This window comes from Pholcus phalangioides, unplaced genomic scaffold (assembly GCF_987345545.1).
Source record: "Pholcus phalangioides strain wild (caught in Gottingen) unplaced genomic scaffold, Ppha-v1.0 ptg000018l_1, whole genome shotgun sequence".
Lineage (NCBI taxonomy): Eukaryota > Metazoa > Arthropoda > Arachnida > Araneae > Pholcidae > Pholcus > Pholcus phalangioides.
In genome coordinates, this window is record NW_028301611.1 from 18358822 (window position 1) to 18377874 (window position 19053).

A 19053-nucleotide genomic window follows, 5' to 3' on the forward strand; every position below is an offset into this window, starting at 1 on the left:
GGCAAATGTTCATTTGTATTCATTTTACCAACGAAGAAATTAAGGACCCCCCACGCAATTACATGTGACCGAATTCGAAAATTTTGTGGGGCCCCACAATCCGGATGTATCTTCGGCTTCCGCAATCGTAAATTTTTCAATGTTAAAGCCACAAGTAAACAATGAGATCCATCAACGGCCACTGGAAATGAAACCTTTTAACTACCCCATGAAGGTGTATCTGCAATTTCCCCGCGTACCCCGACCCTGTGATGGTAGCACTGGTGATATATATATATATATAATATATATATATATTATACAATATATATATATATATTATACATACCTCTCGGCATGACCCCCACAAGATCAGGACTGACACGTGCCGGAACGATTCTTATCACTTTTTGATTTTTCACACTATAAATTAACCACAGACGGAAAAAGCTGGTTTGGGGACTCGCCATTTATTCCAGCCTAGGGGCCCTGCTATAGAATGTGGGAACCTTTCGGTACATGCACATAACTTGGTCTTGATGGGTCAAATGGGTCCCGATATATGCGAGAGTTAAACGAAAACTTGACCCAAAAAATCGTAAGCGATTTCCATAACACAAAAATATAACAGATTTTCGTAACATAAAATCGTCACCGACTACCGTTACATAAAATCGTCACCAATTTCCGTTGCATTGAAACAGGCCCTTTTCGAGTTTTTGATTTTATATTATAGAGTAGATATGCGTAGTAGTGCACCCAATCATGTGCGGAAGAAACGGATAAGTGGTTCAATTCAAGGGATATTTCAACTTCAATCGGGAATTATGTATAAGTAACGGTAAAAGTGACAAATGTTGAAAAATGTATCAAACTGAGCGATTGGTTACACAAAATATGTGTAGGCATCATGTATGGGTAAATATAATTAATTGGTTTTTAATGAAGAGAAAAAAGGTTACACAAATTTTTCCATACTTATCAGGTTTTCCATCTTTATTTGGGAATTATTCATAATTGTCGGCAAAAGTGATAAAACGCTTTACCGGTTAATGTGCATACTATATATATATATAAACATACGTATACTATACCACATACTAAATATACTACGTACTACATATAGTTACACCACATTGCCGGTTGATATGCATAATTACTACTGATTTAGCGCATTTTTAATAACATATACGCGCACATCGCCTGTGAAGTGGAACTGCCATAATCTGCTAATCTGAAAAAAGTAAGAGGTCAGTCCTACAGTTGTCAAGCTCATTTAATGTCGGAATTTCCGACCAGATGGTATTCTCTACAAATGGATCTCTATCTACAAATGGATATTGCGGTTTTCTTCTTTCAGAACTCCATCTCCCACTGACTTTTTATGTTATCCTGGGGCAAACTGGGCCATGGTTAGAATAGCATCTGCCGTGCTTGGATTCATCTGGGAATATCGAGGGCGTTTGTCAACGCGTGTAAAAATGTGTGTGAAAAAGACGCACACAAACACTCTTACCAATAAAGAGATATGTTTCAGATTCAAAAAAAAAAAAAAAAATTCCCTGAAAAAAAAAGGAAAAATATTCTGAAAACCTGAAAAGGGGCTAAAAGACGAGTTTTCTAATACGGTGACATATCCGAATGACACCAAAAAATAGAATGTTTGGAAAACTATTAACGAAATCTGCTGCTGCCATCTATCGGGAAAACGTAGAAGTGAACTACTCGGGCACTGACTGTATGAAACAACCGCACCACGATACCCTTGGAACTGTAACCCTTCTTCTTGTAACACATAATTTTTTCTCCGGCATGACGCGCCTACCGGGGCAATGAATTCATATCGTGTAGTCTTGTTTGAAGGTAAGTGTATGTATATGCAATTTATCTATAGCATTTCACAAAAAATCCGAGGGTCAGTTCAAACCTAACACGAATCAACCGATTGGCACTCAGCGGGAACACTTGCATAAAATTGAGGAATTTCTCAACAGGCCACGTCATCAGAGTCTTAGTGGGTTTCAAGATTCAGAGCTAACAACTATGGAGGAGGTTAGAGAACTTATTAACAAGCTCACGATCAAAAAAGCCTCTGGACTGGATGAAATCTCCAATCTTGCTCTCAAAAATCTGCCCCTATCTGCCCTTATGACTCTCACCAACATTTTTAATAGCTTGTTAAAAACTTGTCACTTCCCGAAGATATGGAAGCTTTCAGTAATCAAACCTATCCACAAATCTGGCTCTAACCCTCTCATAGCCAAAAATTTCCGACCGATCAGCCTTCTGAGCAATATATCTAAGCTGTTTGAGCGTATTATTCTTATACGATTCAATAACTATCTCGAATCTTCTAATTTTCTTCGTCCTGAGCAGCATGGATTCAGAAGAAACCACTCCTGTGTCACACAGCTGCATCGAGTCGTAGAATTCGCAATACAAGCCTTCAACCACAAGGATTTCACCTGCGCAATGTGCTTGGACATTAGTAAGGCGTTTGACAAAACGAATCACGTAACTCTGTTGGCCAAGCTTGTTGAATACGGTTTTCCTGACCACTACGTGTTGTTCTTCAACAGCTATCTTAAAGACAGGCATTTTCTGGTAAAAAATGGAAATGCTTGTTCTTCTGTTCGTCCAATAAGAGCCTCGGTTCCCCAAGGATCAGTTCTTGGGCCTCAGCTCTTCTCCATCTACATCAATGACTTCCCTGCCCCCCAAATGGGCATACTGGGACTCTTTGCGGATGATGCAATTATTATCACCAACAACAGAAAATCTGATAAATGCAGAGAAAATCTTCAGGAGACTCTAGAGGAGGTTGAAGACTGGTGTGAGGATAATGCTGTCGAGCTTAATCATGCCAAGTGTCAGTTCATCTGGTTAACAAGAAGAACCAAATTCACTAGAGCACCAATCTACCTGGGCAGAGAAGCCATAAGACCTGTGAAGGAAGTGAAATATTTGGGATGTATTCTAAACCAATCATTATCCTTCATTCCGCAAATAAATCACGTAAGAACTAAGGCTACCCAAACCATGGGAATGATGTCACGCATTACATTTCCAAGTGCAAGACTAACTCTTAAAAACAAAGTCATATTGTTTAAATCAATCATTAGACCTATCATGACCTACGCTGCCCCAGTATGGGCTCATGTTTCAAAAACCAACATGCAGCGTCTGCAAAGTCAACAGAATAAAATACTGAGAACTCTTGTGCGTGCACCAAAGTACATCAGAGGGGCTGACATTAGAAAAGACCTGAAGATTCCAACCATCCTCAGCTACATCCAACAAATCTCAGAGGATCACTTTGAAAGGATGAGGAACTCAGAATACGAGCATCTGAGAGAGCTGGTCGATTACAACCCACGTGAAAGACTAAAATTTCTTAGGCCTCAAAACGTGCTGCATGTGCCATGGTCGGTGCGTTAGGTTCTCAACTACTGAGCTGTATAATCTTTGTCTATCATAATATTTTTGTACTTTTAATTTGCTATCGAAATAATCGATCAACTCTATTGCATAGAGTGGCATTGTGGTTTGATGTACATGACTGATCTTGCACTGCACCAATTTGTATAATTTCGGCTAACTCACTTGTTTTTCTATGACTTCTTTTGTATGTTAGATTTATTTTTTATTATTATTTTCTCATTAGTGCATTATGTAGCGTTTTGGTGAATTGTACCTAAGTAATTTCATTTTTGTGTCCATTATAATATACATTTATCGCATAATATGTATGTGTAAATATGTGTGTGTATATGTGTATGTATTTATATATATATATATATATATTTTTTTTTTTTTTACTACTATTGATTTTACTCATCAACTGCTCTATTGCATAGAGTGCCATTTTGGAGAAGTTTGTCTGATCTTTGTGTATTTTACTATTCTGATGGTAGCATTTATCGGACTGTATGTGTTTTTTTTTTTCTCTCTATTAACTTACAAGCACTTCACATCTACACAAACACGCACAAACTTGTCTACAACCCTCTTCATAGCTAGCAAGAGCAGTCTGTAAGTCGCCAGGCAGCCCCTTTGGGCTGGGCAGCGACGAGAAAAATTAAATTCTGTCTGTCTGTCTATTTCACAAAAAATCCCTCTTCAACGGTATTTTTCGAAGACTATATGGGAAATGTTTCTACTCTAATAATAAACAGTAAACTTTCGATTGTAGTGGTGTTGTCGATTTTCTCCATTGTTATATCGAGATTTCTCTGTATTACAATTTTGTTATTATTTTCTAGCCTGATGCAATTTCATTGGAACTGCTTACATTGTCATACACAATAACTTGATCTGTTTCTTTTTTTATTCCATTCCTAAAATAGAATTACTCTTATTAAGCTTTTTTATCAAACTTTCGAAATTACTAGGGTTATCCGCATAGACTTGGAAGTCTGGGCGGGGCCATTATTGCTAGGGGCCACGATGATGATGTCAATTCTTATATACATATATACATTAGATCAGTCGACTCCAACTTTGACGCTGGGGGGCAATGTCCCCACGAATCTCCGCCCATGGTTTTCAGATTCAAAACTGAAAAAGCACATCTGCGAGTACCATTTCCAAACCACTTTCCTCAATTTAGACGACAGATGACGCCACTAGGAATTAGCTTTGAGTGTTGTTGGAAGAGGTAATCCCTCCTTCTCCCCCTTCAGCCTACAGTATTAGATGTGTGTTTGGTGAGGAAAAACAATATTACTCTTAAAATAAATGCTGTGGTTTTCTTTTTCTAGAGAAGTACAAAAAAAAAGAAACAAATGTCAGTAAATCTTCATTTTTCAATTTTTTTTTTTTTTTTGTGAAGAAATAAATTCGTTCAATTTTTTTCTCAGTCATGATGATGCATATTATATTCGTTTTTAAATATGATTTTTTTTCCCGAATTATATTGCTAAATTTAATGTGATAGATCCATAGGCGGAGATATACTTGGAAGTCTGGGGGTGGGGAACGATGATGATGATGTCAATTCATATATGCATATATACATTAGATCAGTCAACTTCACCCTCGATGCTGGGGGTGAGGGGGCATTGCTCCCCCCCCCCCCACGCCTCCATATCTCCGCCCATGGAGGATATATCTCACTTTTTCCGGAACGCCACACGCTCTCCTAGAAGCCATCTTGAAAACCACTGTGAATTCAAATTTAAGTGCTGCCTTCTGATGAAAGTCCTCAAAGTTCATATCCTCCACATTTCCGATTCAAAACTATGTCAGGGCTTTACTGCCTGAGGTAAAAAGAAAAAAAATTCTACAGAGTTCAAAAGCAACCCACATATTTGAGGCAATAGTGTCTGAAAGGGGTAATGTCCAAAAGCAGGGTTCCCAAACTTTTTAAAGCAAGCACCCCACCTTATCACAAGAACTTTATCTGCGACCCCTAACATATGCTGACTATATGTACTGTTTTTCCGGGACACTCACACACATTCTAGATTTTTCGCTAATAAATGTGCTGGGGGGTCTATTACGCTGATGTCGTTAAGTCCGCGTTTTTAACGTGTTTGTGGTTTGCGGTGCATTGTGGGAGAGATTTTCGTTAGGATTACGGATAGGAAAAGCGATAAATACCAGAAAACGGCAACTCTGAATCCTATTTGCGACGACAAACGGAAGTCCTTCCCCAAGTCCGGCCCTTCCTCTCCCCAAAAAACTATTTTCTTTAAAAATCCTATCTTTGTATATGTTTCTCACTTCATACATTGTTTTTTCAACACCTATTCTCCATAACCAAACTGTTGAAGGGACAATAACTTTGTAATTTTCTACTGATGTAATTTTCTAATCGACGTGGAGATCTTCCATTCGTGTCCTGGAGAGACCCCTACTTTATCCATATCTATTTTATCTTGCCCCCACATCAACAAGCCTCGTGAAGTGACTCACTTGGTCCTTCTTAAAAAATTATTTTTTTCGCCACCTCGTTCTTCTGAACTAATTGTACAACTAATTATGAACGTTTCACAAAAACTCAGATGAAACTCCTTTGATTGTGGAAGCAACTTCCCTTCTTTCCCATTACTTGTGGTTAGTAAATACTGCATTAGAAATATCACATTAACAAATTAATGAATGGGAAGACAATAAATGAAATTTAAACAAATTTCGTGAAATGACAAATTTATTTAACCTGACATAAATTTTCTATATCAAATAATAAATAATTTGACCGATAAATTTAAATGGAAACAATAACTCGATATGGTTATGTAGATAGGTAAATTCAAGTGTAGATTTAATTTTTATTTTTGTCCAGCTTTTTCTCTTCCTTGTATATTATTAAAAATTTGCCATTTAATTAAAGTGAAAAATAAAACCGTAGCATGAAATTCTCTTATATCAGCTTTAGTTTGTCGTAATTCACTTTTTAATTTAATTAATAAATATATTTACACCTATTGGGGCCGATATGTGCATCGCAAGTACGAGATGTCATAGGGTCAAGAGCAACTAACTTTTAGCTACTGCTGTCTTCCCTGTCCCAGATTTCTTCATCACATTATGAATTAACTACCTTACCGTGTCCATTCAAATATTTTTTTCTTTAGCTTTGGATTTTCTTTCAAATGTTGTAAAATATGTAATTTAATTGTAAACTCTAATTTGTATAGTATTTCCGTAATTGAGTGGGAGACGAATAAATTATGTTTTTACGAAAATTACTTTTAAATCAGATACTTCCCTCCTCCCTTTAGCTCAATCAACTTCCGGGCGATATAAATGTTTAAAAATTGCGAATTTTCGCGTCGAAAGGTCGCCGTCCATTTCATGTCTATGTATACCAATTGAACATTCCATTGTGTTTTCACGTTCTCAATCCTATAGGGGCCACTAGACTTTACCCGTTTCATTAAACTTCTGCTGCAATTAAAAATGTTGTTTGATCAATTTTCATTGTGTCAAATTTTTTGTGAGATCATGATTTCTGTTTCATAATGGTAATGATAAACGCGAGCCTGAGTGAAATTTAAACCCTCCCTATCTCTTCACGGCCATTCCCATAAATTAATGTTAATTTAAAATGGGATCTATAATGAGTAAATTGCAACCTAAATCAACATAACAAAATCTATTGTTTTTATTTTGATAGCTATGCAATCGCTTGAAACATGAGTGACATATCTGAGTGCTACACGTTATTTGGAAACGTTTTTTTTAACTTTTAGAAGTATACCTTTACGAAAAACGGTTCGCCAGTAAAATACCATACCTTCTGTTTGCTATGCACCCTGTATACACCCTGTATACCCCTATGTACCCTGTATATGTTTGCGCTTTTACAAAGTTTCTTTGCTATTCACCACGTTTTACGGCAGTGAGAAAGATTGGAAAATAAATAAACAATTGAAAGTGAAATTTCATCGAAGATATTAATGGCCGCAGATTACATTTATATGTTGAGAATATGTATTACCTCAAAAAGTAGATCCAATTCGGCAAAACCAGCACCAGTTGTAAAATTAAAATAACATCGAATATATCCTAAAACCGTTAAAATTTGCTTTGCAACTTGACTGTTTTTTCTGAGCGTTACTACAGTCTCGGTTATTTTTTCTGATGCGCATTTTACAATGAACCTGGAGATTGGGTAAATATTTTCGTGTAAACGATTGACACCTTCTTGTGCGTGAATGACGCACAAGAAGTGTTCATCCAACTGGAGCTATGTGGGAGGAAATCTCATGGAAAACGCGTAGGTATAACACTGAACAAATAAAACGCTTCTGTATGTCTAATGAATTTATTCATGTGGGTGACACTTGGCACTTTGATTCGTACAGAATCTTCTAGAAGTCGAACTGAAAACGCCTGAACGTGAACACACCCGTGTTATTAACAAATATTTCCGCGTCGACTCTTGTTTTCTGATCATTTGCTGTTTTGCTCGAAACCTTTACCTGTTCATCGTTGCACTATTCGATGTTTTTTTATTGAGCTTTCAGAAGATTTAAAATACGGAAAATGATTGTGAACACATTCAAATATTTGATTGACTAATTTGAAAATGATTAATATATAATTTTAGTTTCTATTAATAATATTTTTTCGAATGTAAAACAATGATTCAAAATTTATTAATTTTCTGTGTCTTTTTTTTCCCCTACTTCGTGATGTAATTGCCATTACATATATTATTCACAAATATATGTGAATGGAATCAAAGCACGGTCATATGCAGAACAGACAGTGCACACAAGTCTTCAACTCAAAAGCGAAGGAGAATGAAAGGATAGTTAAAATACTGGGAAAAGAGTATCTCTGTATGTGCAGCGAAATTAATGAAGTTTATTAATATTTACAGAGTGAATCTCTTTTTGTGAAGATTAGTGGATTCAGTTTTCTGGAAAAGATTCTCCGTAGCCTGTTCTATCAAATCCATCAAAGCAGTTTTCAACTCAAGTATCAGGCCAGGGGTCAGCAATTGTGTTCCAAATTAAACTTTCCACGAAACCGCGGGGCCACAAAATCATACAATGGTATTATTTCGGATATTAAACATGGGTTCTTCAATTTTATTGAGCACTTTTATTCACACTGAATTCATTTATTTCATTAAATTTGAATTTTTATTTATTTGAAAATGATAATAAAACCTTCTTTATTAAATGAATTTACTCTTTTTGATGAATTATTTCTTTTATTAAATCTGAAATTTTTCCGAATCATTATGAAAATATTTCTCCATTCATTTTAAATTTCCATCAATTATCAATATCATTTCTTTCAAAAATTCATAATTTTTTTCTTGAATTATTGCTTTTAAATATTTTGAAAATAGTCTTGAAAATTCTGAAATTACTCTTAACAATTCTAAAAGTTATTGGTAATAATTCTGCAAATTCTGTAACTTTTTTTCATTAATAATAAATTTTCATCAATTATGAAGTTATCTTTTTTTTTAATAACTCTAAAATTATTTTTTTCGCCAAGGTGTTCTTCAGCATTTCTGTAAATCTCCTAATTATGCAACCTAATGAATGTCGAATTTGACCTTTCGTCACATGTAGCCTATAGGGAATCATAGTCCTCAAAAACTGTTTAGGCCCAGATCCCCCTGAATTCGTTACGCGGCCCATTTAATGTATCAAATGCACAAACGTTTTATTGAATCTGAATTAGATATTTTCTAAAAGTGGTTGTTGGGCCACAGCAAAAAGCTTGGAAGGCCATGAGTTGAAGACCCCTGTATTAGGCCCTGCTTGTGCTTCTTCTTGAAAGCGAAGCAATCGCATAGCATCGACGGCGTATTAACTTCTCCCTTCGAATCGTTTGATATCAAGTCTCGTATGACTCATCTCATCTTCTCTGATTGGTACCGCAGAAGCATAGTATATCATTCGTGTATGGGCGGACACTTAACGAAATAAAAATGATGATTCATAGAAACAAAAATATGATCATTGGATTTGAAAGTCATCTGAGCAATCGGAACAAAGATTCCGTTCCCCTGATTCGTCCGAAAAATCACTGATAACCCACCTTATATATTTACGATTGCAATGCTCCGCCTCTAAAATTCATATGGAAGCAGTTTTGACGATTCCAAATCAGTTTCTTTTTGGAAAGATTCGCTTTCGGAAATTCCAAATCATGAAGAACTTCGGTCTTGCTGCAATCCTTGTTGTCTTCGCTGCTCTATCGATGATGTTTGCTGCAGCCACAGGTGAGAACCGAACTTTTTATTTTTGAATATTATGTTTCTCATATTTTAGCACAGTGTTTCCCAAAGTGAGCAATATCGTCCCATGGAGGGCTATGGATGGAGCATGGGGCGATAGAAGCTACGGATTTAAAATGGGATCATATGGGCTCTCTTGGGGGAAAGACGATGAGAGAAAAAAATTCTGAAGTAGGAGTCGATGGAAAAAAGTTTGGGAAACTATGCTTTTTAGCACATATTTGCAAATCTTAGGATGCAATCCAAAATTTATTTTATTCAGCAGTATAAGGAACGGTTCGTTTCAATGGGATAGTTCACATTTCCGCCACTAGATGAAATGACGCTTTTCGAAATTCCCACGTTTTTTGTGCATGTCGTCCCCCCTCTTTTTATCCAATCAGAGATTATAGTGACGTCATAACAGGTTTTACCGTTAGAATTGACCGTATTTTAAACGGGAAATTTCAATGAGTTAAACAGTGCACCGTTTATTTGTATATGTTATTAGCTATAATATCCGGCGCTGCTTGGGTCATCTTTAATTACTGGTGGGATGGAAATATTAACAAGCCATTATAAAGGCATAAACTAAACTGAAGAGCCAAAAAAAAGTGGCCCAGGCATGCGTATGCAAATAAAGAGATATGGAACCAATCAGAGTACAGCGCTGCGGTCGGCAACGCCTGTATAACACAACAAGTGTCTGGCATAATTGTTAGATCGGTTACTGCTGCTACAATGGCAGGTTATCGAGATTTAAGTGAGTTTGAAAGCGGTGTTATAGTCGGCGCACGAGAGATGGGACATAGCATCTCCGACGTAGCGATGAAATTTGGATTTTCACGTACGACCATTTCAAGAGTGCACCGTGAATATCGGGAATCCGTTAAAAAATTAAATCTACGATATCGCTGCGGCCGGAAAAAGATCATGCAAGAAAGGCACCAACGACGACTGACGAGAATCATTAAACGTGACAGACGTGCAACCCTTCCGCAAATTGCTGCAGATTTCAATGCTGGGCCATCAACAAGTGTCAGCGTGCGAACCAATCAACGAAACATCATCGATATGGGCTTTCGGAACCGAAGGCCCACTCGTGTACCCTTGATGACTGCACGACACAAAGCTTTACGCCTCGCCTGGGCCCGGCAACACCGACATTGGGCTGTTGAGGACTGGAAACACGTTGCCTGGTCTGACGAGTCTCGGTTCCAATTGCTTCGAGCTGATGGACGCGTATGGTGACAACCTCATGAATCTATGGACCCTACATGACAACAGGGGACTGTTCAAGCTGGTGGAGGCTCTGTGATGGTATGGGGCGTGTGCAGTTGGCGTGATATGGGACCCCTGATACGTCTAGATACGACTCTGACAGGTGACAGGTACGTAAGCATCCTGTCTGATCACCTGCACCCATTCATGTCCATTGTGCATTCCGACGGACTTGGACAATTTCAGCAGGACAATACGACACCCCACACGTCCAGAATTGCTGCAAAGTGGCTCCAGGAACACTCTTCTGACTTTAGACACTTCTGCTGGCCACCTAAATCCCCAGACATGAACATTATTGAAAATATCTGGGATGCCTTGCAACGTGCTGTTCAGAAGAGATCTCCACCCCCTCTTACTCCTACGGATTTATGGACAGCCCTGCAGGATTCATGGTGTCAATTACCTCCAGCACTACTTCAGACATTAGTCGAGTCCATGCCACGTCGTGTTGCGGCACTTCTGCGTGCACGCGGGGGCCCTACACGATATTACGCAGGTGTACCAGTTTTTTTGGCTCTTCAGTTTATTATACATATACTGGCAGCGACAAAGATGTGACAAACCATTGCAAAGGCATATTATACATGTCTGAAACGCATTGCTTGAGAATCACAGTAAACAAAGCAGTGCCGTCTTAACGCATGGGCCCACCCGAGCACGCCCGGGGGCTTCAAGAAAAGATGGGCCCGACAAAAATGATAACCGGTTCAAATTTTCGAGAATTCGCCAGGTAGGGCGTCAGAAAAATCACTTTGCCCGAGGCCCATGATGCTCTTAAGACGGTCCTGGAACAAAGTAAACATTCCGAAAGTGATTGTTGATGCATAGAAACAGCTGTTGCCCGACAGTTCTTCCCCCATTTCGGGTATTTGCCCTGCTCTGACGAATTTCTAAAGTAGCCTATCTTTTAAGTAGGGTCCGGTTTGGTATACAGTTGAATCCCGTTATAACGTGTATATATATAAAACGGGACGTATAATATATAAGAAAAAACGGGACGTATCAACCTGCTGAGTGACGGTGACACGACCATGTTTGAAATTATATGAAAAATACATATATAAACAAATAAACATTCGGACGCGTCCTGTGCCGTAATACTATTAACTTGTAATCAAGTTTTAGGTACTTCAAAATGCATTGAATCATTGTTCAAAAATGAAAATCTTAAACATGTATTCGACTGAGTTTGGCGTCGTATTTAATTTTTTTTTCTTGTTAGTTTATTTATTTATGGCATAATCATACATCATCAAGGGTTCGAAACACAAGGGATCGCGTGGACCATGTTGGCGCTTACAAAAAGTTATTCAATGTAGCATGTCAATATTCGAAAAGCAAAAAAAAAGCAGTTCACAGTGGAAACAATATATATTTTGAGCTTTTCTTTTAAAACTCAAACACACTCAATTTGGAACTGAAATCCTCCCCAGTTTTCGTTGAATCGACTCGTATTTTCCAATCCCCGAAGAAAATTTTGAAAATCATTGATTCAAGATTATCTAAATATGGTCACTCACCTAAAATGTTTTGACGACAATCATTATATTGGTTGACATCTAATTGGTTTCTTCAAGTAAATAAAGTTAACTTACATAAGTTTAGTGGAAATTTTAGTTGAATTTTAATCAGATTGAGATCGAGTCGATTAACTTAACTAAATTTATTAACTGTGATCAACGATCGAAAACAATCGAAATCGATTGATCGGAACAGCCAGTAAATCAATAATGATAATGTGATGAATTCATGTAATATTTCCCTCCTGTTTTCTTGATGTAAGAAAAGTTGATGACTTCAACTTTATATCAGTTTCTGCCATGGGAAAGTTAAAACGCATTTCAATGAAAGAAAAATATAAAAATTTCTAGTAAATATTCGACGTGATATTTTTTGTGTTTAGCTCAAGTAAGTAAAATCTTTTTATGTTTCTATCTGTACGTTATTTCTTTTCTTAACGCCTAAAAATGAAACACAGAATAAGAAAATATACACAATAAGTTTTGCACTGAAAGAAATTTAAGTGACGTTTCTTTTATTCTACCTTTAAATTTCCACGATCATCAAAAAAAAAGTTCTGAGACATTGATGTCTAATATTCAATTTTTTGGTTTTGTTTCATTGATTTAAATTTTGTTTGTGATTTAAATAGGTGTTATGTGTGTTTCTTCATGAACAAAGTGTCAGACATAGACATATATATAATCATAACAGAATATATAAATCAAGGCCTGCAACGGTAAAAAATATTTCAATCATTACACTTCACTCCTGAAGTATAGGTGGCACCACTGACAAATCAGACAACACTATATAATCATTCAGGTCATTAGATAAACTCCCTCACACTGCCGGCTCAACTCATTCGGTAGTAAATTGCCCATGGCGATAGCCCGGAGTTATGCTCGGTTTGAAAGAAAGAAAGAAAGATACCATGATTTTTTACTATGAAAATATTTGTAGATGGCTACACTTCGTGCTATGTCGTGGCCCTCACATCCTGGAGAACGGCCCCTACGCTGGGACTTTTGGTGGGCCCCATGCATGGGCGGAGATACGGGGGAGTTGGTGAAAAGTGGAGTCGACTAATCTAATGTATATATGCATATATGAATTGACATCATCATCATTGTGCCCCCCCCCCCCCCGGACTTCCAAGTCTACTCCACCTAGGGCCCCATGGCACTCTTTACGGGACCCTCTGTAGTTAATTCATATAGCGTGATGAGGATCATTCCAAACCCCAGGGCTGGACCCCTGTCAGCCCTACCCTTGTGGGAGTCATGTGTTAGGTAGGAGCTATGGAATATCACTTTGTCCAAGGCTCATGAATGGCATGCCAAGGCATTAATCATATTTATATCAAAAATTTAAAAACAAGAATCACCCTGGCGAATAGGATTGGTTTGACTGATGTTTGAGTGACTATTGTATAACATCTTTACAAATTTTGTGATTTGACTGGTGATGGTGGTGCCTGCTTGGATTTACTGCAAATTAACGTTTTTGCAAAAATTATCGTTACCTAGAAAATGAGTTTACAGAGCTTGCTTTGAACTCACATGTAAATGACCACTGTACCATTATTTTTCTTGAACTGTTTCCTCTCCTTAGGCTGAACTGTTGTGGTGGCATTTTTTTTTTCCAAGGCTAAAATTCTTATTAGCAATGACCGACCAGGACCATTTATCCCGAAATTGTCAATTTTTCTCTTTCATACACATCCATACTCTTGCACAAAACTCAAACACATATCTTCCCTTCTTATATGGGCCCGTCTATAGTCCCACAGTCAGACCTTATGGAGCTGGCCATGGGGGGGGGGGGGGAAACTTTGGTTCTGGTCTGGTGGTTCTCTCTATATCCAGTCCTCACCCTATTGACATGAAATAAAAGCATCATTAGACGTTTGAACTTTTTCAAAATTTGTGAATGTATTTAGTTGAAATTATGACATTAAAAAATTTAGAATTTTCATTACTTTGACCTTAGCAGGTCTTACCAAGATCTCCACAGATCTTACCAAGGGATCCAGTTTCAGGATGAGGGGGGCATGAAATAAAATATTTCCTTTCACGTAATTATTTGAAGTTCCATCAAAGGCTCCAATGAGAAATATTTGAGTTGGATCTAATATTTCTCATGGAGCCCGGCTCCTGGATGTGAGGAGGCGGCGGCCCATGAAATATATTTTCTGTAATTATCTAAATTCCCTCCAACTGTTTATTCCTTAAAAACTTCTTACGTTGAAGGATAACATTAAAAAAAAGATTCAAATAGCACAGTGCCAATATTATCAATTATTTTAATTGATACGTGCTGACATGAGTTGCTGAAGAATTTAATACCCCTGCCAACTATATCTCGTTGTATTGCTGAAGCTTCCTGTTTATTCTCAATTTCACAAAAATCAACAAATAAATCTCTTAGTTTCTTGAATTCGTTACTAGAATTACATTTAGCATTTATCAAAATACCTTTTTCATGAACTAAACTTGCCGCAGTGAAAACACCCTGAAGGGCATCCCAAAACAGCCTTTTGCCTGTTATTATATTTACCCTTCGTTATTTTTAGTGAATTTTACTATGTTGCCACAATGTTCCCAACATGCAACCGCTTCCTTAGAAACATGAGCCCCCAAAAAGCATTTGTAATTTCTCGCCATGATTGATCAATTCCCAAAGAAAACGGGAGTCGAAAGTTCGGTACTCACCTCCCAAAAAAGTTCTGGAAAATAAAGTCCTGGAGATTCTCCACACGCCTGTGTTGTCCAAGCACACGATCAAAATCTCTCCTGGATTCAGTCTGTCGATAGTCGGCAACGGTGAAGCTTCTAGCAGTAGGAAGAATCCGAACGTCCCTGATTTCGCTTCCAGCCATCACTACTATTCACTTGAAACAGCGTTTGCGGTAATGACAAGCAATCTTATTTGTTGACCTCGCAGCGTGACACAAGTTGATGCTTTACCTGCGTCTTGTCATTATTCCATCAAAATTTTCTCCGTTAGATTAGTTAGACGCGACTTATCCCGCTTAGAAACCACTTAGCAGAAGTGCTCCGTAGGCCTATCATTAAGGAAACCACGTGCTATTTCAACGAAACTTTTAACGAGCGTAACTTACGAACACCGCTCTCGACTCACTCGCCGTAACTTCCCATATGTGCAGAAAACATTCCTATGTACGCGAACATATCACGCGCCACTTAAAACTTCCTCAGAAATAATTAATAATCCATTTAGTATGGAGCACAAACACACGTGTAGACGGTTTCGATGACTGGACTGGACTGGTGATATTCTCATTTATTCCTTTTCGCAAACTTATAAGACAACACTTATTTTTATTTTGTGGACATTTGTGGATTGTGATAAAAAAAAAGTTGTATATTGCAATTATTATAATTTTTTTTTTTGAAATTGCACTCAGTTTTTGATAATTATTATGTTAACTGCATTAGTCTTGAGCCTTGCTTGTATAGTTATGAATGTATACGTAAAGTATTACAAGGTCTGTGCAATTTAGTAACAACGCATATAAAAGGGTTGACTACTGAGGGGTGTTCACAGACCAGACCAGACTAGAATCAAATTGCCACCACCATGCCCAGCTCTTGGCTTGTGTTCACAGACAGTGCAACCATGAAAAGTGTATAATTATTGTAATATTTAATGAATGAACGATATTAAAAAAAAAAATTACTCATGCTCTGTAAACATAAATCTCTGATTAGCACCTGTCAATTATGCCACATAATCCGTGGGGGTTTTTCGGTAACACAACACACACCAACTACTCTTTTCACCCTCTTAATGACAAATGTTCCTTCAGAATATAGCAGTGATGGTAACTCGTGGGAAATTTCCCATATTCATGGGAAAAATTGGCCAAAATCGGTCCACATGGAAAATTTCATGGCGTTTGTATAAGATTTTGAGAGTTCATCAAAAAGAATTTTCGTTGATAAAAAAATATAAATGTAAAAAAAAAAAAATGTTTTTCTAGTGTAAAATACTTGACTGCATAATTCCACCGATAGATGGCGGGATAATTTTCGGAATTTTCAAGGGAAATTTTGCTTGACAAGGTTACCATCACTGGAATATAGTAAATATTTTTCGTGATGAATGCTCTGAATTCAAAGATCTGTAAATTGTCCACTTGGATTGACATTAAAATCTATTTCTCTCTACACATACACTCACTACATCACTGACACGCAAGCACAACTTGTCTTTTCCATCATATGCCAATCCCAGGGAATTTGTAGGTCGGAAGACAGCCTGTAAAGGCTAGGAACCGACGAAAACTTTCAATTCTGGTCTGGTATGAATGGGGACAAATTCAAAGGATTACACTACCTATGTTATACCCACGGTTTATGCTATATGCGGGTTATGTTATAAGTGTACTGGACAATATATGCGACTTTTTGGAATTTCGAAAAAAGACATAAAACACATTTGAAAAATAAGAGAGGTTAAATTAGGGAGAAAGTAGAGATATTACTGTCGAATCCCGTTTTAACGAATACTGTTACAGTGAAAATCTCATTTTGACGAAAACTTTTCTAATCCCCCAGACAACTTTACATAGGAATAATGTGAAAACCCGGAATTCTTTTATAACGAAATTTCGTTATTGCGAAGAAATTTCTCGGGTCTCGTTTAATGAAGTTCGTTTAGAAGTTCGTTATAACGGGACTCGACTGTACTGCAATGTCAGATTTCAATCAAGAACACTTTCCAGTAATATGACCGCCCCCCCCTGGAACATTCCATCGCCCCCCAGGGGTCGTTAACGCCAACGTTTGGAATCACTGCTCTAGAAGGTATTGTTCGAGAAGGAATGGCGATCCCTTATGACATCCAGAGTCGTAGTATTTTCGTTATTGTGCTGGTTGATCATCAAATGAATTGGAATGGAGCGACACTTGAACACGGAAAACGATAGGCCCAATTGGTCGGTTCTGTCCCTCGCAGAATTTTAGCCTTCAAGCTTTTAGCCTAACACAGTATTTCCCCTTTCCACTATTTTTATGTAACAGTGTTTTCGATTAAAAATAAAAAAGGGCCGTTACACCTTCCTCTTTGAGAGAGACTGCTGCTAAGACGTTTATTTAAGGAGAATAAACGGGAAGAAAATTTATAATAAGGAGAATGCAATGTATTAGGTAATGAATTTCTTCAAATCGCATCTTAATAATATTTATTTCTTCGAAGAGTAGATACAGTTCATGATTACACATTGTTATGAAAATGTTCTACGTGTTGAGGGGAAAATAGTAAAAAATTACGCGATGAGAGAAAAATAAGAAAAAAATATACGACGAGGGAAATTTATTTCGAGCATTTTCGAGTAAGAAATTGCATTTTCAATCAAACAAGAAAAGTACGTATATAATAAAAATACAACTTTGTTTTCTAACCAGCCAGTAAGTACACGTATAAACTTGGAAGCATACAAAGATGCCACTATAGATATGGTTAATGATTACATAATTTATTATGAAAATGTTCTATGATGAGGGAAATTTATTTCGAGTTGTTTCGGGTAAGAAATTGTCATTTCCAATCAAACATGTGTACGTATATAATAAAAATTAAATTTTGTTCTCTAATCAGGGAGTAAGTTCACGTATTAACTTGGGAGCATACAAAGATGTCACTGTACATACGGTTGATGATTACATAGTTTATTAAGAAAATGTCTACGATGAGGGAAATTTTTTGGAGTAGTTTCGGGTAAGAAATTGTCATTTTCAATCGAACAAGTGCGTATATAATAAACATGAAATTTTGTTCTCTAATCAGGGAGTAAGTTCACGTATAAACTAGGGAGCATACAAAGTTGTCACTATAGATATGGTTAATGATTACAAATTTTATCAAAATGTTCTATGATGAGGAAAATTAATTTCGAGTAGTTTCGGGTAAGAAATTTTCATTTTCAATCAAACAAGTACATATTCAATAAGATTGAAATTTCGTCCGGTAACCAGTTTGTAAGTACACATATAACCTTGGGAGCATAACAAATATGTTACAATACATAATGTTGATGATTACATAGTTGATTATGAAAATATTCTAGGATGAGGGAAATTTATTTCGAGTAGTTTCGGGTAAGAAATTGTCATTTCCAATCAAACGTGTGTGTGTGTACGTATATAATAAAAATGAAATTTTGTTCTCTAATCAGGGAGTAAGTACACCTATAAACTTGGGAGCATACAAAGATGCCACTATGCATACGGTTGATGATTACATACTTTATTAGGAAATATTCTATGATGAGGGAAATTTATCTCGAGTAGTTTCGGGTAAGAAATAGTCATTTCCAATCGAACAAGTACATATTCAATAAGATTGGAATTTCGTCCGGTAACCAGTTTGTAAGTACACGTATAAACTTTTAAGCATACAAAGATGCCACTATAGATATGGTTAATGATTACATAATTTATTATGAAAATGTTCTATGATGAGGGAAATTTATTTCGAGTTGTTTCGGGTAAGAAATTGTCATTTCCAATCAAACATGTGTACGTATATAATAAAAATTAAATTTTGTTCTCTAATCAGGGAGTAAGTACACGTAT

At 37.0% G+C, this 19053-nt stretch overlaps 1 protein-coding gene across 3 annotated transcripts in view; it reads right to left on the bottom strand.

The window, feature by feature from the left end:
* LOC149071791 (uncharacterized) overlaps nucleotides 1-15734 on the bottom strand; it is a 48449-nt gene extending 32715 nt beyond the window's left edge. The window contains exons 1-2 of one of the 3 annotated variants that reach the window (XR_016194567.1): nucleotides 7424-7653; nucleotides 5095-5237 (exon numbers count right to left, since the gene is read on the bottom strand). Coding sequence is in view for 1 of the 3 variants with exons in the window: in XM_089247733.1 (XP_089103859.1) it covers nucleotides 15166-15332 (167 nt within the window). In the remaining 2 variants the exon portion in view is untranslated. Of the gene's footprint in view, nucleotides 1-5094; nucleotides 5238-7423; nucleotides 7654-15165 lie in introns of those variants that run through there. The other 2 variants (XR_016194568.1, XM_089247733.1) reach the window with 2 other exon arrangements.
* Between the last annotated feature and the right edge of the window lie 3319 nt (nucleotides 15735-19053).